General features: G+C 40.0%; 2 protein-coding genes across 3 annotated transcripts in view; one reads left to right on the top strand and one right to left on the bottom strand.

Moving 5' to 3' along the window:
- LOC126175533 (enoyl-CoA delta isomerase 2-like) overlaps nucleotides 1-169 on the bottom strand; it is a 149,710-nt gene extending 149,541 nt beyond the window's left edge. Inside the window, exon 1 of the mRNA XM_049922366.1 lies at nucleotides 37-169. The gene's annotated coding sequence lies outside the window, so the exon portion shown is untranslated. The remainder of the gene's footprint in view (nucleotides 1-36) is intronic.
- LOC126175531 (uncharacterized) overlaps nucleotides 113-26,484 on the top strand; it is a 106,126-nt gene continuing 79,754 nt past the window's right edge. Inside the window, exons 1-3 of one of the 2 annotated variants that reach the window (XM_049922363.1) lie at nucleotides 113-249; nucleotides 693-3,694; nucleotides 4,137-4,342. In XM_049922363.1, the coding sequence (XP_049778320.1) occupies nucleotides 898-3,694; nucleotides 4,137-4,342 (3,003 nt within the window). In that variant the 5' untranslated portion in view covers nucleotides 113-249; nucleotides 693-897. Of the gene's footprint in view, nucleotides 250-309; nucleotides 599-692; nucleotides 3,695-4,136; nucleotides 4,343-26,484 lie in introns of those variants that run through there. The other variant, XM_049922362.1, reaches the window with a different exon arrangement.

Here is a 26,484-nt window from a genome sequence, read left to right on the forward strand (position 1 = left end):
TATTTTGTGCAAATGGAACACGCTACATTCCCCTACCATAAAATAAAGTATCCTCGTGCTATAATGGTGACTTATAATGCCCGCGCGGTCATTAATGTATTTGACAGAAGCGACCTCACACGCTGTCGCGGTATGTTGTGATCGGTTTGCACTTCAAACTTTCAATGAACCATGGAAGTGGAATCCTATTCACGTGTATAATAACAGCTACATTCTCTGCTGTAGATATTTTGGATAAACAATACTTCGGTATGTAGAATTTTGGTCTGAATGTATAAACGAGTTTTTGACTTAATATTTCTCGGTTTTACGTTATGAAAAATAGGAGAGTTTTGCGTAGAGTATTCACAAGAAATGATAATTTGTGTTTGGAATGCAGCCAGCCATACATATTATTCTTGGGTCGAAGATACGAACGCATCTGTCCTAGCTTAATGTACTAGTGATTGCGTTTGTGAATACTCTGGCAGGATGTCTTCACGTGACGACACTCGTTTGTTGATGTTGTTGTTGTTGTTCGTTTAGGATAGGTTTGGTAGGTGCATCAACAAACACCTTGATTAATGTTCGCAAAACATATTTTTGCTACTCAGATAAAGTGAGTGTTATCGTCAGTGTGACCGGTTCGTACGAATATTGTGTTGTGCTCAATACAACCAGCAACTACTGCATTTCATTTATTTTCCTTGCAGCTTTGCCACGATAATGAACGAGTGGATTGATCAGCTGTGAACGAGAGGAAAGTGTGAAAACGGTAAAGACTTCGTTTTCTCTGATTCTCTATGCTCTTCATTTTGCGACGCGACACTGTACACTATAGGCTGCACAAGATGCCTAACCAATGTATTATGTGCATCAAGATCACCTCCGTGTTCAAACAAGAAGGAAAATGCAAGTATGGCAGCTACTGTTAACAGCGCAGGACAAAAACCAGTAAGTGTGGGAGTATTTGTTGACGTACCAAATAGCACACCAATTTCGCCAGTACAGTTATCAGCCAATGATATAAGGATGCCCCAGGAATCGGGTTCTCAAAATATTGCAAATGGAGACGCAGCAACTTTGCCGCTTCCAACACCAAATTTTTCAATTCCTCCGCATTTAATGGGACGGAATATTGAAAATCCTGCTGAAGACTTAGTTACACGAGGCAGAAAACCCCAAAAGCCACGTCTGGGTGTGAAAGTGCCATATAGAAATTTGACAAGCCAGATTGTGACCCAGGACGAACTAGCACAAGAACTGCTCGAACGATCTTTAAAAAAGTATCCAGTTCATGACACACCAGAAGGTGGTGATATTTTTTTTGCTATTAAGTTAACGCAGAGACTTGCAAATCATATTGCTCCATCATCATCATCTAGTTCAGGTGCCACTGCAGCACAACCTACTGATCTTCTACCAAAGACTGATTTGTCAGTGAAATCAGGTAATATTGTATCAGAGAACAACTCTTCTGCCCAAGAGCAAAAGGTTATTGCTGATGACAAGGAGTTACTTGCTATACTTGAGGGTGATGTAGACCCTAACTGGATACCCGAGATAAAAGCTACACCACAGTGTCAACTACAAAGAACAGTTCCTTCTACAGTTCCTACAAATGGAAATCATTTCACAACCCCTCCTAAGTTGGACCCATTGCTTGAAAAAGAACTTGCTTTGAAGCAACTGATGGAATTCGAGACAACTCCACGGAAGAAGAAAACAGATAAATTGCAAGAAAAGTCGCCAAAGAAACCTAAGCAGAATGTTAAGAAGCCTGCTATTGATGCACTTACTGAAAACAATGCTCATAATGTTACAACTGAAGTAAAGAAAGTACCAAAGGAAAATGACGTAGCAGAGTTAAAGAAGAAAAAGAACAGGAAAAGAAAAGCTGTCGTTATTGCCCCTGATAATGTAAAAAAGAAAAAGCTATCTACTAAGAATGTATCAGAAAACATTGAGAATGGAAGAGCTGATAGAAACAAAGTGAAAAAATTACAAAAAGACTCAAAGAAAATAAATTCAACAGATAAAAAAATTAGTGAAAATGTTGTTAAAGTAATAGAGTCAGTTGTGAAATCATCTGCAGAAATGGAGAAAATAAATGAGAGTCAGACATCAGTTCAAGATACGAAATGTGGCATTTCTGACAAGCCCTCAGAAGCAGATACAAAAGGACTTCATAGAGAATCTAGTGTGGAAAATGTAAAAAATCATCTTGACAAAAACAAAGCCAGTGTAGAAGACGCAGTTTCAACTCGTGCTGTTCCTAATAATGAGAATAATACACCAGTTTCAGAAGTGTCCGATCTAAAAAACAGGGCAGATAATTCTGAGAAAAATATCCATAGGGGTATCAGTAAAGACAATGGGGAAGATCAAAAGTTACCAGATGCCTCATCTGGTTCCAAGAAACGGTGCCGAAGAAGTGAAGTAGATAAATTACTTATAGACGAAGGTGCAATTAATCTTTTATATGAAGCAGAATTAGGTGACTCAAGGCGAAGGTCTGCAGTTTGTGATAATGATGTTTCTTCCAATAACAATCTGAAAAAACCAATAAAACCGAAACTGAACTCTTCCCGGTGGAAAAAGAAGAATCTTCTATTGAAAACCCGCCTTGTGAAGAATGCTGTTCTGAGACTGAAATCTTTGCAGAATCCGGCAGTTAACTTACGTGCAAAAAGGCAGTTACTTTGCACATCAGACCACCAGCAGAGTGCAGACAGCAAAATGGCACCACCCAAACGGATGGAATCTCGTGAAACTCTTCGGTCACCACCTCCGTCGACTGTTCACTTTGACCCCCCATCACCAACTCAGACTTTACCATGTCCACCACGATTGCAGTTACGGGCTGAGGCATCAAGAATAATTCGTAGACATTCTTCCAGCAGTAATTTCTCCAGTCGCAGCACAAGCCCAACTGTGATACCACGTACTAGTTGTGATACTGGTATTAATCAACATAAGAGTGAATATACCAGTGATGGTCAAAGTGGCAAAAAAGTTGTTTATGAATCTCAACTTAAATCGATTACAAAGCAAGGGGCAGAGGCTCGTAAGAAGGGTGTTCCAATATTCATCAGAAAAGCAGAGCCTCTACAGACTTATAAAGATAAGAAAGGAAAGGAGAAGGAATTTAATGGAACTCTTAGTATTCAGAAGGAGGTGACAGGTGCAAGTAAATCTGGCAAAACTTCAAGTACTAGAATTGCAGATAGTAAAACACTGCCAAGATTAAAGACAAGCATATCACAGAAAGAACATGAATCAAAAGAAGTTCTTTTGCCAAATGCACCAAAAAATGTTTCTCTCGATAAAAGTAAATTCATTCCAGATGTGACAAAAATGCATCAGAAAAATTCCCACAAAGAAAAACTCCCAAAATCAGCTAAGTTATCTGAAGAAAACAGTGTAATGAAAGCAAAGAAAAAGGACAGGACACAAAAATCAGAGGTTACTGGGATGCCAGTAGTGGTTTCTAGTAGTCTTGAGAAATCACCAGTTTCAGCAACCAATGTAGAGGCAGAGCTCACTACTTGTTTAGCTGAAGCTGCATCAGCTTTTGCAGCAGAAGATAGATGTCTCCAAGTGTCATCGTCTGGTCAAAACACTCAGGTTGTAGCAAGGAACAAACTAAGTACTCCAAACCCAGCACAGAAGAAAGATACAAACCGCTCACATCCACAGAGTCCCAATGCTGCTTGTAAGTATTGTTTTGGACTTACTTTTTAATTGACTATAAATTGAATTATTGTTGTTCCTCCATTGTATGTAGTATAATGTTTAGTCTTTCAGGAAATATAAAATCCTCATTATATTGTCTAATCCTCCATTCTGCGTAGCATAATTTTTCATGTTTCAAGGAATATAATATCTTCATATTCTTAATAAAGACATTGCTTGGCACTTTTCACCTTAAGTAAATTGTTTCGTGACTGTGTAGAAGCCTGTGGCTTGTGATACACTGCAAAATTGTTGTAGCTCTGTAAATGAAGAGGAGTTTTTATTTAAATGTTTGAAATTAAATGTACATTCAGATGTACAGTGGAAACTTTACTTCATTTCAAATGTTCACATGTTATTGTGAAAAGTATTCTCAGCTCATTAGTGTGTACTTAAACTGTACTTAAACATTTTTTCCCCAGCGTATGTCACTCTGGTGAAAACTTTAGAGAATGATGTTCAGAAACAGAAGCGCAAAGATGATGAGCATGCTAAGCCAAGAACAAGCATTCGTCAAAATGCTGGTACTGTGAGCTATAGGGAACTTAGCATTCGGCGTTATAATGGTCTTGTTCAGATCATAATGAACCCTGCATCAACAAAAATGAAAAATGCACTAAACTTGCAGGTGAGTTTGAATGGTGTGCTGAATATTACTAAGTATAAAAAAGTGTACTGTTAAATCAGAACAGTATTAAAGCTAAGGGCCTACTTTTTTCAGAATCTATCTTTGTAATTTGCATTGATCACTCACTTCTTTCTTGCTTATTACTGTAGGTCAGAACTGTCAGAAATAATAAATATTGGCCCAAATAGTATGGTCATTTCAGTTGTTAATCTAATCCATTTGGGTGGGTCTTTCTGTCATTGTCAGGCTATATACGATAAGTTGCAGTGCTACTAATTGAGCTATATATGGACAATTTGAGGTTAGCAGGATTTCCAGTGTAATTCTGAAACCAGTCTTAGAACTGTACTAATGCAAGATATAATTTGCAGTTTCTGATTACTCCCCTTTATGATTGACAGATGATTCATTAATTCATTCTCTATTGATCCCCTGAGTCATTTTGTGTACAGAGAGTACTACATATTGTGGGACAAGTCATTATAGCAGTTAAGCTTTTAAAAATACGTAATGCCAAATTAAATACAACTTGATTTACGCAATTGTATGTTAGCTATAGATTACAAGATATAGTATGAGTATACTCTCAAGTTGTTCAAAAGTAAGGTCAACTAAGCCAAATTAAAATTTGATGATACATCTAAAATCAAATTAAGTACAGATAAGCATTACATAATTAGTATTAGTATACTCACAAGTTGTTCCAAATTAAGGTCAACTAGGCCTAATTAAAATTAAAATTTGATGATACATTTAAAATCAAATTAAGTACAGATAAACATTACATAATTTATACATTAGTTAAGATTAAAAAGATAAATATAATGAGTACAGACAAGTAGATAAATTTTTAACGGTCTGTTAGGCCTTATTGAAATTTACATTTTGAAGATAAATTATAGCACAGAAAGATAAGTATGCAAATATATTACATAGAAAAAATCACTTTCAAAATAGTCATGTACATTATAGAAAGAATATTTTAATAATGTCGATTTAAGCCTTATTTTAAAATGTGCTGGATTGTTGATGTTTTTACATTTGGTGGTAGATGATTATATAGTTTAATCCCCATGCATTCTACACTATAAGCATATAATTTAGTGGAATGTGGAAACTGTGTCAGCTAATATTTCCCTCTAGTGTTGTGCTGGTGATAGCCCAGATTCTGCTTTAGGCTGCCAATATTTAGCTTGGTGACACTTAGTATCTCTAATATGTGCTGGCATGGAATTGGAAGAATACCTAGTTTTCAGAATAGCTTTTTACATGAGCCTCTCTGCTTTTTAAATAATAGTACCCTGACAGCTTTCTTTTGGAGCCCCAGAGGCCATGTGTAAGCATTGAGTGGTAAAGAGCATGGTACCTTGACATTAGGATTTTTAGAAATGTCACTTCCCTGACTGACAGAAGCATAAAACATACTTTTTTTAGCTTGGTAGCTAAGCTGTCAGTGCGTCTTTTCCAACTCAGAGTGTCAGAGATAGATATTCCAAGGAATTTAGTTACATTTTCCAGTTCAATACTATTTCCACCTTTTTGTGTAGTTGGGGTGGTGGGATTTCTGTTCTGGACTGTATGAAATGTTAGGCCTACAGTCTTTTTTTTGCAATAAGAAGTAGCCTATTAGCTGTAAGCCATGAATCCAGTAGAGCTTTACGTTGGCTGACTGCAGCTTCAATGCGTTCTTCTGAGTCAGATATCAGAATATCGGTGTCATCGGCAGAAAGGAAGGTATTGCAAGTCGGTAGGTGAAGAGGAAGATCATTAATGAACAGGAGAAATAGGATCTGGCCTAAAACTGATCCTTGATGGACACCATGTTTTACGGTTTGCATATCAGAACATGAAACTGTGGATTTTCCTGGAGGGATGACCTCACATATCTGCACATACTGTTTTCTGTTTAGTAGGTAGCTTGCAATCCGATTGTAGGCAGTGCCCTGTATACCATAGTTATATAGTTTTTGTAATAGTATTCTGTGGTTTGCAATATCGAAGGCCTTTGTGAGGTCAAGGAATAACCCCACAGCTGGCTGTTTCTTATCTATGAGAGAGATAGTTGTATCTAGAGATTTATAAACAACTTTGTTTTCCCCTTCTGGAATCCATATTGAGCTGGAGAAAGGATACTATACTTATTCAGAAATGTGATATAGTAGAAAAGGCATTCACAGGTACTCATTTTCTGTACTGTATTTTGAAGACCATCTTCTTCCAGTGTCACAAGTAATGATCTTAAACATGCTCACTGAGTGGACTCCAGATAGACAGGTAGAAATACCAACACAGTCACTCACAGCAACTGATGATAACTTTATGGAAATAAAGAGCAAAACATTGAAATTGTCATCCAGTTAGACACCAAGAAAAATTGTCTTCTGGTGCACAGCTTGACCAGGCAGTTGTTGATACTTTTGGGAAGAACTTCTAAGGCACTCACTTATAACACATTGGAGTAGTTTGAGGAACATGGCATTTTGGACCAGTTGAATACCTGGAAAATCAGTATTCTAGCACATAGGTTGATCAGGATGTTGATAGTACTGTTGGAGAGAAAGTACTTGGAGTTCAGATAGTTTTCCAAAGCTTGTAGTATTCTCGGGTGTCTGGCTGGGTCATGTTGTAATTACTCCACAATATTTCGGCAGACAGGCTTCGTGCCATCTTCAGGCGGTTCCTGATTAATGCTGCTCAGTTTTAACGAACATCTATTTGTACCTAAACTGAGCTGTCGTAATTACTGTTTAAGGAATTCATAATTCTTCACTCAAAGATGTGCTGGTTAATTCTTTTTGAAATGTTTCATATGTTTCCCGCAGTTAAAAATATTGATACTGGAAACAATGCCTAACAGTACTGATTTGTTATTTTGATACTATATGGAGAGTACTTCATCATTACTTCCAGTTTCCATATTAGATTCTGTTGCTTGACAACAGTTCACTTCATTTTTAACCCTTCTATAACTCTTTATGATGGAAGTTTTATGTGTAAATTGATGTATTTCTTAAGTGCTTGGTTGCTAAAGGGTGTTAATGTTGCTGATAGGCTTAGAAAATAATTATTTTGTGTTTCATGAAAGAAATAATTATATCAAGCAATGTTGTATGTATTATGGCATTATTCAAAATTTGCTAAATAACATGATGGATTCGTGTTGTTGGCACAAACTGAGTGAAATTAGCAGTGGTGGTACGTATTTAATTGTGCAATCTAACTGTGACAGATATTACACTATCTGTGAACAGTGAAGCTTCTGAAATGATTGGGACACACTGTTTCTGATACCTAATAGACATATTGTTTGACTAGAAAAATAATGATGATCTAGTCAATCAGTGTTTCCAGTGATACCAGTCATGCAGATGCTGCTTCAGGCTTCACTTGTAGCAAGTAAAAGAGGCAACATTCCACAAGGAAGACATTGTTCACATTCTGAGGCTTTGATAAAACATCTGATAGCAACTAAATATACTATGTATAGCTGCAGCTTAATGCTTTATGTTAATAAAAAGGATTATCAAGGCTTTTTAATTAAATCTGACCACTGGAAAATTTCATGATTGTTGGAGGATGATGACTTAAATCTTTTTCCCGAAACCAAAGATATATTATACTTGCATAAAGAAATCATCCCTGCAAGATTTTGGTGGAATTTAGCTATACTCTGCTCAAATTGTAAAATGCCAGAGTGCTTTGATTACTACTTATACTACACCTGTGTGCTAACAACTATAATTAACATCGAAACATTTTAGGAAACTAATATTTTTTTACCACAAATTTTTGTGTTGCCTTAATAGAAATCTCATTTTGTGTACCTGCTTCAATTCTTACAGGGAATTAGCAACTTCTAGCTCTACAGATTAAAAGATAATCAGCAGGTTTGATTTAAAGTCCTTCGTTCACTGCCTTGTAATACATTGCACCAGCCAAAATGCAGCCCCACTGTGAATGCTGTTGTCAAACATGGGGTGAGTTGGTTGATGTTCGTAAGCTGCTGGAAATTGCACTGACTACTGTCAAGTGGTTGACAGCTACTGTGAATCAGTGTGTTGGAAGAGCTCCTGAGAGCTCCTGTACCAGAGGTACCTCAAATACTATCTTCTGTGTATCCTGTCACCTCTGCAGAAAGTACGGGCTCTATTGTCACTTGACTGCAAGTGGTGTGTCAGTGGTAGAGCTAGGCATCCTGTACAGGGTGGAGGGGACCAGGGAGGACTCAGCATGTTGTACCAGTCCCTCTAACTAACAAGTTTGAGATGCTGTCTTTCACTGATACTGACCCAGTGGGACTAACTTCACCCGATGTGGAGAAACTTGTTTTGTACGGTGTCAGGATGAGGTAAATGCAAAAGGTTAGGGATCTATTAATCATCGGTAGTTCAAACGAACAGTGTATGATGATACCACTTAGGGAAATGGCAGCAAGGGGCAGGGAAGGACACCAGGTGCACTCAGTGTGTATGTCTGGGGGTCTCCTTCACCATGTTGAAGAAGCTATTCCAGCAGCCATTTTGAGGGAAAAGGTTACAACAAACTGCAGGTTGTGACACACTTTGGAACAAATGATGCCTGTCATCTGGGCTTCAAAGTCATTCTTGGGCCCTTCCAGAGACTGATAGAGAAGGTGAAGACCAGCCTTATGGCCAGGTAACAATAGCTGTAGGAAACCCAGAAGTATCGGTGTAAGATTGAAAGAAATTCCTTCCACAGGTGAGATTATTAAAATCATAATGGTAAACTACCAAAGCATTTGCAACAAAATGCCAGAGTTGGAAGTGCTCATGAAAAGTAGTGAAGCTCCAAATGGGAAATGGAGGTGGAACATTTGTTGAAATAGACAAAAAACTCAAATCCACAGAGATAAAATTTGAAGCTGCTTGTGAGATTGCTTGGGCAAGACTCAATATCAGGGGAGAGCATAAAATGATAATTGAATCCTTCTATCGCCCACCAGACTCCTCTCCTGGTGTTACCAAAAACTTCAGAGAAACTCTCAGTTCACTTGTACGTAAGTTCCCTATTCGCACTGTAATCATTGGTGTGGAGACTAATCGTCCCATAATTAATTGGGAAAATTAGAGTTTTGCTAATGACAGGCATGATGACACTTCCTGTGAAACTTTCTTAAATGCCTTCTCTGAAAACTATCTATAACACATAGTCAGGAACACTACTCATGAAGGAAATATATTGGATGTAATGGCAACAAATAGACCCGACTCTTTGAGGATGTCCTCATCGAAACTGGTATCAGTGACCATGATGCAGTTGTGGCAACAATGATTACCAAAGTACAAAGGACAACTAAAACCAGCAGTAAGATGTATATGTTCAGTAAACTAGGAAAAAAAAGAAAAAAAAAAACAGTACTGCCATATCTCAGTGAGGAACTTGAAACTTTCATGCAGGTCAGGAGCACGTAGAGGAACACTGGCCCTAGTTTAAAAGAATGGTTGACCATGCACTGGATAGGTGTGTACCCAGTAGAACAGTTCATAATGGGAGGGAACCCTGATGGTATATAGTCAGTGTAAACAAACTTTTAAAGAAACAGAGATTGCAGCATAATAGGTGTGCAACAAAGTGTAGGGCTATCGATAGAGAGATCCTGAATGAAACACATTTGGCTGTCAGGAGAGTGATGCGTGGTGCCTTCAATGACTGCCATAGCAGAATATTGTCAAATGTTATTTCACAAATTCTGGTCATATGTAAACATTATTAGTGGCACCGAAGGTTGTGTCAACTGCTCCCTAGTGAATGAGATGGGAACTGAAATTGAGGGTGGCAAAGCAAAAGTTGAAATGTTGAACTCCGTTTTCAAATGTGTTCCTTTACAAAGGAAAACCCAAGAGAATTGTCCTAATTTAATCCTGGTACCACTGAAAAGATGAATGAAATAAGTATTAGTGTCAGTGATTTGAGAAACAACTGAGATCATTAAAATTGGACAAGGCACCAGGCCCCAACTAGAGGCTATCGTAGATAAAACTATGCCAAGTTCTTGGAAAAAGGCACAGGTCACACTGGTCTACAAGAAGTGTGGTAGAAGTGATCCACAAAACTACCGTCCAATATCCTTGACATCAATTTTTTGTAGAATCTTAGAACATATTCTGAGCTCAAACATAATGAGTTACCATGAACAGAATGACCTCCTCAATGCCAACCAGCACAGTTTTCAAAAACATTGATCATGTGAAACTCAACTCACACTTTTCTCACATGACATATTGAAAGCTTTGTACTAAGGCAACCAAGTAGATGCAGTGTTTCTTGATTTCCAAAAAGCATTTGACTCACTACTGTAGCTATGCTTATTGACAAAAGTATGATGATATGGTATATAAAGTTAAATTTGTGACTGGATTGAGTACATTTTGGTTGGGAGGATGCAGCATGTTATCTTGGGTGGAGAGTCATCATCAGATGTAGAAGTAACTTCGGATGTGCCTAAGGGAAGTATGTTAGGAGACTTGCTGTTAATGTTTTATATTAATGACCTTACAGATATTAATAGTAAAATCAAGCATTTTGCAGATGATGCAATTACCTATAATGAGGTACTATCTCTTTTAACATGATGTGCGGAGGTTGGCAACTTGCTCTAAATGCTCACAAATGTAAAATTTTGCACTTCACAAAGCAAAAAAAAAGTTGTATCCTACAACTGTAATATCAGTTCGTCACTCTCAGAATCACACAAATACGTATGTGTAACACTGTGTAGTGATATGAAATGACATGATCCCTTAGGCTCACTCGTGGGTAAAGCAGGTGGTAGACTTTGGTTTATTGATAGAATACTGGGGAAGCACAATCAGTCTACAAAAGAAATTGCTTACAAATCACTCATGTGACACATCCTAGAACATTGCTCAAATGTGTGGGACCCGTACCAGGAGATATTGAACGTATACAGAGGAGGGCAGCACGAATGGTCAAAGGTTTGTTTAGTCCATGGGAGAGTGCCACAGAGATACTGAAGAAACTGGAATGGCAGACTCTTGACAGTTGTAAACTATCCTGAGAAAGTCTGTTAACAAAGTTTCAAGAAACAGCTTTAAATGGTTACTCTAGGGATATACTACAACCCACTATGTATCACTCACACAGGGGTCATAAGGATAAGATTAGAATAATTACTGCACGCACAGAGGCATTCAAAACAATCATTCTTTCCTCACTCCATACCTGAATGACACAGGAAGAAACACTAATAACTCGTACAGTGGGATGTACCCTTTGCCATGCACCTTATGATGGTTGCAGAGTATAGGTATAGATGTAGATGCAGAACCACTTGCCACATTGGTCATATTACTGTGGAAGACTCAGACGCAGGATTTACCTGATACACATACCTGTCACATCCTTCTCTAGACCTGTCACAGGCTTATCCTGTCCTATCAGATGTGGAACAAGATGTTAAAGCATTCATGTTACATACAAGCTTTGCTGAAATTTTTGTGTAGTGTTTTATTTGGATGTGACTACCAACCATCAGTCCATTCAAATCAGTGGCCACTACCAAGCTGTCGAGCAGGGTGGACCACCAGTGGTAGAACATGCTGCTGGGCACAAAATGCTAGATTTCAATGGCTGCTTCACAAGTTGATCCATCTGGGTCCTTCCCACAGCACCAATTTCTCTGTATTACATATATGGGTTTTGTTCTTGCGGCAAGGCGCAGTCTTGGGCTGTAGCGCATGGCTTCCAGTTTTAGGCCGCCAAGACCTGTGTTATGCATTTCTGCCGGCGTCGCATTGTTCACCCTGAGCCACGGCTTTATCTTAACAGTGAACCTCTTGTTGTGGTGGAGACGCATTGGCTTTTAGGATTGGTTTTTGATACCTGGTTGACTTGGCTCCCCCATATTCAGCAGCTTGAACAAACATGCTGGCAGAATCTTAAAGCTCTTCGTTGTTTGAGTCACACCTGCTGGGGTGCTGATTGGTCTACCCTTCTACAACTGTATCAGGCATTGATTCAGTCCCATCTAGATTATGGGAGCCTGGCTTATGGTTCGGCTTCGCCTTCCTCATTGCGGTTGCTTGACCCCATCCTCCACAGCAGGATCCAACTCGCAACTGGAGCTTTCCGGACAAGTCCTGTCAACAGCATGCTTGTGGAGGCTGGTGTCCCTCCACTGCGGATCTGGTGCCAACGACTGCTGGCCACTTATGCTGTGCATGTTTGTAGCTTGTCTGGGCATCCCAATTACCATCTCCTGTTCCCCAACTCGGTCATCCATCTCCCAGAACAGCGGCCCCGGTCAGGGTGTACAATTGCAGTTTGCATCCAGGCTCTTCTCTCTGGGCTTGAGTTTTTCCCTCTTCTAACTCTTTTTCCGGGCTGCTCTACATATACCCCCGTGGTGTGTGCCTCGCCTATACCTTCAGCTTGATTTGGCACAGGGCTCAAAGGACTGAGGCCCACCGCACCACCTTTTTTTTCAGTCCTTGCCGCATTTCAGGGCTTTGAAGTGGTCTATACCGATGGTTCGATGGTTGCTGGTCATGTTGGTTATGCCATTACTCTAGCGGATCATTCTGAACAACGCTCATTGCCAGCTGGCTCCAGTGTTTTCACTACCGAGCTGGTGGCCATCTCTCGCGTCCTAGAGTATATCCACTCCTGCTCATGTGAGTCATTCATTATCTGTAGTTACTCCCTGAGCAGTTTGCGAGCTATTGACCGGTGTTTTCCTCACTCTCGTCTGGTGATGGCTCTCCAGGAGCCCCTCCATACTCTAGCGCATTGTGGCCGCTCCGTGGTCGTTATGTGGACCCTGGGTCATGTCGGCATCCCGGGAAATGAACGTGTAGACATGCTGGCCAAACAGGCTGTCAGTGCGCCGGCCCTGGAGATCGGCCTTTTGGAGTGTGATCTCCATTCAGTTTTGCGGCACAAGGTACTTGGTACTTGGAGTGATGAATGGCACACCCTGCCTTCACCCAACAAACTACGGGTCGTCAAGGAGACTACCAGTGTGTGGCGCTCTTCCTTGCGGGCCCCTCGCAAGGACTCTGTTGTCCTCTGCCGCCTATGCATTGGCCACACCTGGCTGACGCACGGATATTTATTGCACAGCAAGGACCCACCTCTCTGTTGCTGTGGTTCGTCATTGATGGTGGTCCACATATTGTTGGACTGTCTGTTTTTTAACTCTGCTCAGGCAGACATATGCACTGCCTGATACGCTCCCTGCACTTTTATCAGATGATGCTGCAATGGCAGACTTAGTTTTGAGTTTTATTTATGTACGGTGCTTTTATTGCGTGATCTAGAGGTTTTTTTTGTGTTGAGTCTGGCATTTGGCCTATGGTTTTAGACTGGGGTTTTTAGTGTTTTTCTTGGTGGTTGGCTTTCCCTTCATTTGTTTCCATGTTCAGCCAACCACGGTCACTCTCAGTGTGCTTTTAATTGCTTTTGTCTGGTCTTTGTCTGTGTCTTTCTTGTTCTGTGTGGTCCCTTGTCTTCTCCGTTGCTTGTTTTTTTTTATTCCTTGTAGGATTTTATGGTTGTGGAACAAGGGACCAGTGGCCTTTGTAGTCTGGTCCCTTCAACCCCCCACAAACTAACCAACCTTTTGTTCTTGTTGTTCTTGCATGACATCCTCTGATCTTGTAATCCTCCTTGGCCTCAATCTCCGTTAGTCTCCTTCTCCACACCCATTTGCACCCCTGCCCAAGAACCCTAACTTCATCCATCCTGCACTCACTCTTTTCCCTGCAGGTTCCCCACCCACTATTCTGTCTCCCCACCCAGTCGATTTTTCCAAGTCGTCATGTGCTACACACTGGCATGGTGTCTGTGCAGCATTTCTATCCAGTGTATCTCAGTTTGTGCAGTCCAGGTGGCTCATTTGTTGCTCACATGAATGTCTTCTCATTGTCACTGAACACATTTGGGAAAACACTTTACCAGAAAATGGATCTTTGAAAAGCGGCAGGGAAAGTTTGGGAGGAGAAATCAGTAACAAAATTGATGGATAATCCCCTTGTTACCATGCAAAAAAACAAGGCGATGTAGACCTCTTTTCTTTTCAAGATTTCTTCATTTTTTAATTTCATTTGACAAGAAGATTGTGTGTGAACTGCCTTTGAAAGTATTACTGTCTTTACTAGTTGTTCAGTGTAAAGAATGAAGTTCAGAGTACCTCGTTTATGTGCGATTTACTTCTATTCTGACTGTTCATCTATTGTTTGTTATGAATGCAAAAGTGGTTATATGACGGAAAATGGCTTCTTTGTGGTTTTAATCTAAGTAATGGTGCATGAGAAACAATTCCTGTATTTGTAAAAATATATCTAAATTTCAGGAGCATTTACTGTATTTGTGCGAATGTAGACTGCACCTTTTCTCTACATTTTGGCTTGAAAAACCGTGGTGTGGCCTATAATAGAGATTCCCCCCCTCAGATTGTAAACTGTCATTTTAAAAATGACATGTACACGTATCTTGTGGGGTCAAATTAATATCACTACAAGTTACTGCAAAGTAATATCACTAGCTCTTACAATAATTTGGAAAGCTTTCTCCCTTGGGGAGAGTTTTCCGATTAAAAAACACAACAGTGGCAATTTTTGTCCATCAGCCATAATGCTCAACATCGTGTGCATTCCCTATTTGTGAAATTTGGGAGTGTAAATAAAGAACTTTGTGTCGAAGTTGGATCAAGTAATGCTGAAAAGATATCACACTGCGTTTGTAAGCTTGAGGCAGTGTTTGCACAGTTGTAGTACTGTGACTAACAGTTAGATTATTTCATAGCATAACTCGTGGACCCATACATATGAAACTTTTCAATTCCACTGGCGAATTGTTTCTGAGACGTGCTGTTCATTTCCATATGGGCCCAGAACGCAAAGCTTAATTTTGTTGCACTGCACTGCTCAATTGTTATGTAGAATTGCCAACATAATTTAGTGTCTGTATCAAATATGTAGTAATAGTACTTTGTAATTGGAGGTGTATTCGGTGTTTTATCTGAACTGCAAACCACAGAATGTGCATACTGAAAATGATAATACTGAGAACCATGCAGCGCTAGAGTGGGTCATAATTATGTGTGTGTGTTACGAGTCACTCTTAGTTGTATGTGAACTAAAGGAGGAGAGGGAGAGAAACGCTGTTCAAACTAATGTCTAACTGAACTTTCTCGTAAATTTAGTCGTGCGACCTGTATTTGAGATTTACTTTTTACTATAATCTGGTGTCAAAAGTTTATGTGCAGGCTGTAGTTGCACATGGCCTATATTCGCGCAAATACAGTATTCCATCAAAAGCTTTTCCGTTAGCTTGTGCCTTAGTAAGAAGAGAATTGTATTAAGATATTGAACATATTAATATCCCGTCCAATAGAGAGTATCGATAGTGGATCAGTGGTGTTGCAGCTCATGAATGAGGAGCACTGCCAGAGACGTGGAAAGTGGGTCACATGGGCTGAGCCACTGACAGCCACAGGCTAAGAAAGCCACCACAGCTCAGTCTTGTGTCATACACTGTACGTGTCATTTTCAATTATGCATAGCTCCTAGACTGATACTGACTCAGCTTTGGACCTCGATTTTCTGGCTATTGTTTGTGGTGCTTATTCAGTAATCCACTCACGACAGCTTTGCTTACAGTTTACACATTCTTACCCGCCACGGACACTTTAGTGGCGATGAGTTCTTGCCTTATCTTGTTTGCCTCCCGTTTACATGTTATGGACTGAAATGTTGGCAGCAACAGCTGTCCTAGCAGCAGCAGTTTGCAGCTCAAAAACAGTAAAAACTTTAGCAGGAATGGCAGGCTGTTCTCCTGCAGTTCATTTCTGAGCAGCACCAATCATGACAGTTGTTGGTCGTGGCTACATCGCCATCGCCATTCGCTGCCTTCAGTGAATATTCAGAAAGCGGGGGAGTGTGCTTCCACCAATTTGAGCTGTACTGTTTTGCATATGGCATTTCTAGTAAGCAGAAATTACTTTGCTTTTGTTGTAAGGTAGTTATAAAATAAAGTGGTGCAGAAATTGCAATCACTTTTGGACCCTAGTGAATTGCCTTCCAGTAACCTCTGTGCTATATTAACTGAATACAACAGTCAGCTGAGACACGGTGTTGCTGCTACGTTCCATTTTAATCAGTATCATAAACAACATTGAAAGTCGTGTGCAATTAAGGCTGCTGGCTTGCAGGGTCTCACTCACAAGTGCAGTTTCGTGTGCCAGAGCTGTAAAGTTTCATGTGCAGAATCATTGACTCACTATGGTTGCCTTGGTCCTGATAAGAAAGGTCACAGCTTTGGCGAAGTCCAGTCATAATCATGGAAAAGTATTTAAAATTGTGACATTGCTTCAGTAGCTAACATGCTTTTACAAAGTAAGGTCAAGTTTCTCAGATTGCTAGCCGCTGTCACAAGCAGCGGTCAAGTGATGATTCCGACTCTTCATCCTCTTAACTCTCACTCAAATTCACAAGTTCTGTGTCACTGACATCTCATAACAGACTTAAGCACATCAATTATTCTACTCCCTCCTTGGCATCTAGATGACTTTTTTTTGTAGTGTTAATCGGGCGTGTCAGAAACGTCCTTCCAACTTGGCATTGAGACATATGTCACACTCGTCGAAGAAGCTTAAGCCCTACCCTCATTGAGGCAGTGGGCGTACCAGAAGTTGGTGCCTGTATCGTACTGGATATGCTGAACAAGCAGTTATCTAGTTGATGTGTGTCATCAAGTGGCCTACCAGCTGCATGCTCAGTTACAGAATGAGAACAATGCTGTCCATTCCATCATGGCTGCAGAGCTGGCAGTTTCCCTGTTGCTGTGCAAGCTCAGTTTGGACTGGACACTGCTTGGCGAGTCCTTGAAAGTCCAACTGAACACCGGCACTGTCGTGCCTTTAATCAGTGATGGAACATTGGGGGATTGGACAAAAATATGGAAACGCCATTAGAAATTCATGCTTGAATGAAAATGCAGATGTTACCCAAGACTGGTTTTTGATCACGAATGGCACCGGAGCAATGTCTTCAGTTGCCAGTGTCAGTCTCAGCCAGAACAATGATCCGTGTAGTTATTAGTGTGTTATGTCAGAGCTAAGTCTGTATGAACATGGGCAAAGAGTGTGTGTGTGTGTGTGTGTGTGTGTGTGTGTGTGTGTGTGTGGAGGGGGGGGGGTGGCTTCTGTACCTGTAGGAGCTGAAGTGTTTGGTGTTGAAGGAGGCACTGTATTGAAAATTTATACTGCTTCAAGAAACTGGAAAAACATCATCTGTTAAGTCACAACAGAGCCAAAACTGTGCGTTGAGTGATCACGACAGACAGTCATAGAAGATTATTGTAATGAAAAACATGAGGACGACAGCTGTAAAAGTACTGCAGAATTTAATGTCACACTCGTGAACCCTGTGAGCACCAAAACATTGTGAAGAGAATGCCATAAGCATGCAATTGTAGCATGAGGTGGAATTCCAGAACCACACTTCAGTGATGCCAATGTCTGCAAACGGATTATGTGGTGCTGAAGCCATAGAACCTAGACTGTGGAGCAATAGAAGAATGTCATTTGCTCTGATGAGTCTTGTTTCACACAGTTTCCAACTTCTGGATGATTGATTGGTTGTGTTAAAAGGGGGGGGGGGGGGGGGGGGGAGACCTTCTGGCCGAATTTACATCCCAAGGGTGAAACATAGTGGGCATTCAGTGTTTATTTGCAGAGCCACGTTGTGGCATTCTGTGGGCTCTATAGTTATTCTGCAAGATTGCGTTACTGCCAAGGATTACATGACCAGTTTGGCTGATCACCGATGGTAAGGTGTTTGCTCCCAGTAGTGTTACTGTGTTCCAAGACAACAGGGCCCATGTTCACACAGCTCACATTGTGCAGAACTGATTTTGTGAGCATGAGGATGAATTATTGAATCTCCCGCCGTCACTCCAGTCATCAGATCTCAATATTATTGAGCCTTTGTGGTTTGATTTGGAGAGAAGGTTGTGTTGGAAGCTGTTTTGGATGTCAATGGGTTTCAAACACTATTAGACAGGGTACTGTGTTGCGTTTTTGGTGTTTCCATATTTTTGTCCAACCTTTGCATAGCTTGATTGCCTTCACTGGGTCGAGCATGACACCGGGCTCTGTCTTACTGCCACAGGGCCATTCTTCTCCTTGGGGAACTGTCACTGGTGACTAACGCCCAAACCTACGGATGTCAGACACTCAGATCATTACCAAACGTTGTATGCAGATAGAGTATCAACCAAAACACCAACGTAGTTCACACTATGTGCTGTCGTCCAGTAGAACATGCATAAACGGTAATTAGCAGTAACACCAGAACAAGGGACCACAGAAACGGTGTATCTGTGAGTGATAGTTTTGTACATTTCGTGTGGGTGAGCTGGTGGAGTGTGAGATGTACCAACAGTCCTGCCTTCAAACCCCACAGATGACAATGGTTTATGCGTGAAACTGTTTTATGGGAGATCGTTTTCCTGACTTTTCGAGAGTTTTTAGAAATGCTCTTTTGTCAGTCTGCTTTCACTTTGTTAGCTGAAAGTAGCAGACCTATAGAGTACATTAGTAAAGATAGGTGTTGTGTTGCATTGGACGTGTGGGACAGAACAGACACCACTCATGATGAAGCAGCTAGTGCATTTGTAGATTCACAGAGTAAACATTAACAATCGAAACAGTAGAATAAATGAAAAATTGCGTCACATGTGGGGAAGTATTTTCACACATAATACAGTTAAAAAAAATCCTCATTTGGGTATGAACCCAGGACCCATGATGCAACGATCTAATGCTCTACCATCTTCCTCCCAGAAGCTATATGCGTTAGTTACTTACAGTTATGCTTTTCCTGTGCTCTGTAGATATGGTATTACTTTTAATTAACATTTACGCTCGTTCTACTGGATGACAGCACATAGTGCAAACTAAATTGAAATTTTGCTTGATACTCTTTCAACACAAAATGTTTGGTACTGATCTGAGTGTCTGACATCTGGAGGTTTGGGTGTAAGTACAAAAATGTTGCACATATGCTATCTTCTTAGTAGTGCACTATCCTATTGCAACAACATTTTCAGCTTAAGCACCTTAACAGTTTTGGGTTCATAGTAGATGACCAAGTTAATCTGGTGTCGGACATAATGCCTTTTTCTGATCGTGACACCCTGTGCACTTCATATAAGGAGTTTTTGAACAAATGTGTTGTAACTGCACAGCTCACATTTCTCTGAAGTCTTTTGCTGTGCCTAAATTTTGTCAAGTTTGCCCACTTCCATTTGTGATTCATGAGTCTGTTCAGACGGTACTCTCTGTAGCCCTCCTCCAACGTGGAGCCTGAGTGGATGGTTCGAATTTTCAAGGCCCAAGATGCGATAAGCCTTGAAGTTGACCAAGCAGACTTTTCACTGGTTCGTGATGCCTTATAGGTCCATTCCCACCAACAGGGTTCGTCCAGCCTTAGTTCTGCATGGGCGCCAGCATCACACTATTTTTGACCTCCGTCTCATGCAGTGTGTCCATCCTACAGATGGGCCTGCTTACACAATGTTTTGGACACAGTTATATTGGCCATCTTCTGTCTCTACTGAATAGAACAGGGAGGAGGCCTCTGCAGTTGTGGATGAAACATTGGTTTCATCAGTGATAGTTTTTTGCAATATGATATGGTCCATACCCAGAAAACTACCATGCTATGCTGTAAATTATTTACTGAATTTCTTTGTGAAATAAGAAACTTCCCTTGCATTCTGAATTCACATTCATACTGTCTTCTTACACTTGCTAGTTCTTCCCTGTATCCATTTAGCATTTCAACTGCACTAGCAGAAATATCTCTCCAACCCATCAATCAAGTTTGTTAAACAACTAAATATTTATACAAACTGTAGAGCTGACTAGAACAAAGCAACAATATCATCCAGAAATTCTTGGCTGCTGGCTGTACGTATCAGTGGCCAATACATGAACTGCTTCTCAGTGCCTTCACTAGACACTAGAGTGTCATCCGATGATGTCTTGTGTGTGCCCAGTTGGAGAGAAGTCTGGTGATTGAGCAGGCCAATGTACATTCAACATTCTGTACAGCAGGTTGGGTTACAGCAGCAGTATGTGGGGGAGCAGTATCCTTTGGGAAAACGCCCCCTGAAATTCTGTTTATGAATGGCAGCACAGCAGGTCAAATCACCCTGTTTATGTATGAATTTGCACTCAGGACATGTGGGATAACCACAAGAGTCGTGTTGTTGTTGTACAAAATCACAACCCAGACCATAACTCCGGGTGTAGGTTCAGTGTGTGTAGCACACAGACATGTTGGTCGCAGGCCCTTAATTGGCCTCTTCCTAGTCAACACATGGCCATCACTGGCACTAAGGCAGAATCTGCATTCATCAGAAAACACGACAGGCCTCCACTCTGCCCTCCAACAAGCTCTCGCTTGACACTACTGAATTCGCATATGACGGTGGTTTGGGCTCAGCAACAAAAATTGTAAACACAACAATGTGCTGTTTTCTTTTCTTCCTTGCAATCCATTTTAACATAAAATAAGAAATTTGTATGAGTATCAGCATATGATTAGAATATAAGTATGGAATATGAATCACCTGAAACTTTATAATCCTACCCATTTGCAGATAGAAACTATGCAAAATAATTTCATTGAAGCTACTATCCTCACTGAATCAGCTGCTGGAGTGGTCTTTCTCATACCAAATATGCCAATGATCCCAACCGATTAATCCACTCATTTTGAGCAACTTCAGTTCCCAAGCAAGGTTTCGTTCTCAATGAGAGTAACAAGGCTCAAGGTTAGAGAGAGGGTAGGAGGAAATGGACAGAGGGGGTAGGAGAAGGAAATTAGGATATATACCCAATTCCAGTACATATTTAGCAACTGCAGAGCATTAATCAAACAATGGAAAATCTGGGATGGAATGTAACAATATTATGAAGAGGAAGTTGCTACTCGCTATACAGTGGAGATGCTGAGTCGCAGACAGGCACAATAAAAAGACTGACACTAATATAGCTTTCAACCAGTCAGGCCATTGTCAAAATTAGACAACAGACACACACATACACACTCGCACAAATGCAACTCTCACACACATGACTGCAGTCTCAGACAACTGAGGCCACACTGCAAACAGCAGCACCACTGCATGATGGGTGCACCCTGTCTATTTACTTCCCTCCCTTTCTGCTGCGCCCCCCTCCCCCCTGCCCTCTGTCTAACCTCCCGATTGCTCGTAACTGCCCTACCCTCTTTCCACGTCGTCCCTTTGTGCTCCCCAACAGCATGTCACTGTCCGCCACCCCTACCCTACTATCCCTCCCCACCCCAGCCTCCTCCTTACCCCCACCCAGTCGCCACTCCCATCGTGCTCTGGTGCTGCAGCTCGCAATGTGGCCTCAGTTGCCTGAGACTGCAGTCGTGTGTGAGAGCTGCTTTTGCGTGAGTGTGTAGGTGTGTGTCTGTCGTCTCTGAAGGAACACAAAATATACATACAGTGCATAGTCTAGAATGCTGAATACTAGTTTTGAGTGTTCCCGGACAAACAATGTTCACGAAAAAAAACACGAGTTTGGTGGTTGTGTTCTTTTATTTTCCTGGATTGCTCAATGTTCAGGGTTTATAACTGTGGAAATAATAGTTATACATGAAAGTTGGAATTAAGTTTCCTACAATTTTGGAGACTCTGTCTGAAAAATGGATTGAATGAGAGACGACATAATTTTGCCACCTAATCTATAATGTTTACAATGAACTTTCCTGAGCACAGTTTTGCTTGTGACAACATAGTGATGTGTAATTGTGTTGATTTTGGATCTAAGATAAGGATTCAAATTTTTAATGATAAATGAAAAGCACCAGTTTGCTTTTGCTCTACAATATTGTACAGCAAAAGCAAACTGATGCTTTTCATTTATTATAATGTTGTTCTACCGAGAACCGATGGAAGATTCTGTTAATATTTTTAATAATAATTAATAGTAATAGAGTGATGCGAGGAGAAATTTTAAACATTGTCATGAAAGGAAAAATAGCTGACAAAGGAAAAAAAAAAATCTAGAAATAGAGTGTTGAGCAAAATTGAGAAAGTAAATAAAGGTATAACCTCTGCACCAGTGAAAACTGTTAATCTCTACATAAGTTAATTTTCAGAAAGGTTTCAGATGACAGAAGAAATTGAAAACACTTGAGAGGATTTTCTAGTTTTACTTTTCAATCAGTATCCAATGAACTTGAAGCTAAGAAGTCATTTATTGAAGCATATTTTTCAGAAGTGAAAGTGCAAGCAAACTGCAATATGTTGTGTGTAGAAAGCACGACAAAAAATGATATGACTACTGAAATTTATTGTTATCGCAACACTGCCAAAGTTGCAGTGAAAATTAAGGACAATATAGTGTGTGAAGAGGATGGTGATGAAGAACAGGTTGCAGTCCAAGTGGATAGTGACAAAAGATTGAGTGTACTTGAAAAGAAGACAGAAAAAGTTCCTGATTTAGAAGCAGGTGATAAAAATGTAATCCAATTCTCACCACATTCTCAACACCAGGGTTAATTTTCCTCTGTTATTTCATGATGTTAAGGGTGCTCTTAAGTCATGTAGTGGCAGTGACTGATATCTAGTTAAAAACTGGATCATGCGCTTTGAAGAAGCAGCATTTTTAATGGGTTGGAGTCCACTGCTTGGTGATATTCATAATGACTCGGTACATTATTGAGAGGGTAGAAGAAGGTTCAGGGACAAAACTTCTACTTCGTGGTGCTGGTAGTGTGGAAGAGTTTAAGAGAACAAATAAGGCATCACAAAAGAGCTGTGAAGTTATTGCTGAAAGAAAGAACAAAAGTTACAGCAATGAAAGCTTTGGAAACTCCAGTAAGAAAGATGCTAAAGACTCAGGTAACAGAAATGCGTTTTCACCTAAAAAAATTCAGAGGCATCACTTTTCAGCACATGCTCGTAGATTTCTCACACATTCATAAGTTCTTTGATGTACTCTTATCAACAGAGTTTAGTCCTCATGTTACCACCTTAATGAGTGTTCTGTGTAGTCATTGTGAAGATAATTTTGTGCTAGTATTGAGATCATAGCCTGTTGTACATGGTTCTGCAAACCTTTTGTGAGTCTTGTGGTTTTCAATTCATCCAATGGAATGTTGAACTGCATTTGCATCTAATGTCCAGCTTTTTAAAGTACTTAATTTGTTTTATGCTGTGTGCACATTGTTCATTAGTTTTTATTGATGTAATCCTCTTGTGCAGTTGGTCGCTACAACCAAAATCAGTAGAAAATGAATAATAAATTTGTACCCCTGATGGGAAATGCAAAATTCTTTATATTCCTGACAGCTGTAATGAGTCATCTCAGAAAACTGTTAATGCTGACTCTTTGTTTCAAGTAGCACTGTTAGATTGTAGAATTGGTGTTTCAGTTCTCAGCCACAAATCTTAACTTCAAAATTATTATAAGCAAGGACTGAGAAGATTTTGGAAGTTTATTAAAAAATTTAAAAATGTTATTTTGTGTGAGTTTCTTGTATTTGTCAATTTGTATCTCAGTGTATCAAAAGTCCAGTTTGCCCCTGTTATTGTGATGATGTATTTTCTCTTAAGTTTAGAGCTCACTTGTCCTGCTCTTGACATAAAGTAATTCTGTTCACAATGGTTGGTATGCTCAGCTTGAGAAAGATGGGACGCCAGAGGTCCTTAGAACTCACTTGCTTTTTATTCTGATTACCTTTTTCTTCTGTGACACAAGGGCAATATTCTCAAATTAATCTGCCAAAGGAGATGTGTGATTGTGGAAGGTCATTATATGCAATCTTAAGATATTCATTTGTGACTGCATCTCTCAGTTTCCACATGAGATAGTAAATTGCTGCTTTTCTCTTGGAATCAGGAGGAAAGTCTAATATTTTTGCATTTTGCTTATGTACGAGTAGTTAATCCCAGAATTAGTTCATGTGTATTATCAGGGCTATAAAGGAGTTTGTTAGAATAAAACTGACTCGTCGCTAGTTACAGTTTTCCTGTGTTGCCTGATGCAATGTGGTGATGATTTTGTGTGTATTGAGCAATGTCATTTTATCTGCGTAAAGTATTTCTGAGTCCTGACCTATGTGAGGAAGTAACTCATTAATTGCAACAATGAAAAGAAATTGACTGAGGACTGAACTGTGCAATACACAAGTCAAAGCTTTTAATTGAATCAAACTGTCTCATGTTGCTCAAATAGGACTTCGTATCAGCTAAGAGTGAGTTCTGTATGCCATAAAACTACAAAATTTCAAGTAGGATGTTAAAGGGTATGGAGTCGAAGTCTTTAGCAAGGTGAAAAAATACAACAGATACCAGATCTTTATTTTCAGGTGCTGTTAACACCAGTGATAGCAGTAGTAGTGCTAGAATCCAGATTGTCTGTTGGGGACAAGATCATGCTTTTTGAAATAGTTATTTGGCTTGTTGTACATGGAAATGAAGTCCCATGCTTCTTGACAGAGCGTAGGGGAATAATGCGGGAGACCCGCACCGCCGTACTAGGCAAGGTCTTAATGGAGGCGGTTTTCAGTTGCCTTCCTCCAACCGTAATGGGGATAAATGATGATGATGAAAATGACACAACAACACCCAGTCATCTTGGGGCAGATGAAAATCCCTGACCTAGCCAGGAATCAAACCTGCGACCCCCTGCTCGGAAAGCGAGAACGCTACTGCGAGACCATGAACTGTGGACACTTGTACATGATAGACCTGAAAACTTCCAGAGAAAACTGGAACAACAGAAACTGGTTGTAGTTTTCAGGAATGTGCTTAGCCCCCCTTTTTGTTGATTGGTGTAACTGTAACAGTTTTGAGTGCATCATTGAAAGCTCCAGATTCTAAACACTTATTAAAAATGAGAGTAAATGAGTAACAGATGAGACGTTTTTGACTTAGAGAACTTCAACACAGCTTTTGTAATATCATTGTGAGTGAAGCTTGTATAATGTTAGGTACAGAAAGCTCTTGATGTAACTGAAAATTTTAGAAACAGGCTCACGTCGATAATGCGTTAAGTTCCCCAGTTGCACTGCAATCATCAGAGGAGACTTTAAATCATCCAACAGTCAGTTGGAATATTTACAGTTTTTTTACTGGAGGGCTTGATAACACATCCTCTGAAAACTGCCTAGAACAGATAGTTTGGAACTGCAGTCATGTTTGAAATCTATTAGGTTTAATGAAACAAATAGACCTGACCTCTTTGAAGATGTCCACATTGAAACTGGTGTCAGTGACCAGGAGACAGAGTTCAAAGGACAACTAAAACAACTAGCAAGAGTTGTATGTTATGTAAATTAGATAAAAAAGCATTAGTGTCATCCCTCAATGAGAAATTGAAGCTTTTAGCTTAGGACAGGAGAATGTTAAGAAAGTATGATTCAGGTTTAAAAACATAGTTGACCATGCACTGGATAGATATTTATCTAGCAGAGCAGTTCATAATAGGCAGAACTCTCCGTGGTATACAGTCACTCTAAGTAAACTTCTAAAGAAACAGAGACTACTGCTTAGTAGGAGTAAACTAAAGTCTTCACTGACTAACATAACAGAATATTATCAAAAGATTTTTCACAAAACCCAAGAAAAGTTTGGTTGTATGTTAAGGCTATTAGTGGCACCATATATAGTGTCCAGTCACTCACAGACGAGACAGCAAATGAAATTCTGGGTAACAAAGCAATAGCAGAAATTATTAACCTGTTTTCAAATGTTCCTTTACAAAGGAAGACCCAGGAGTATTGACCCAGTTTATTTCTCACACCACTGTAAAGATGAGTGAAGTAGATGTTAGTGTCAGTGGCACTGAGTAGCAACTGAAATTATTGTAACTGAACAAAGTCCCAGCGCTTGATGGAATCTCCATCAAATTTTGTCTTTCAACTATAATCTACCACAAATTCCTCAGACACACACTCATGCCCAATTGTTGAAAGAAAGGACAGATGGCACCCATCTACAAGGAGGGTAGTAGAAGTGATGTACAAAACTGCTGTCAATTATTCTTGGCATCAGTTTGTTGATGAATCTTAGAACAGATTCTGAGCTTAAATTTAATGAGGTATCTCAAATAC

Source organism: Schistocerca cancellata, chromosome 3 (assembly GCF_023864275.1).
Source record: "Schistocerca cancellata isolate TAMUIC-IGC-003103 chromosome 3, iqSchCanc2.1, whole genome shotgun sequence".
NCBI lineage: Eukaryota > Metazoa > Arthropoda > Insecta > Orthoptera > Acrididae > Schistocerca > Schistocerca cancellata.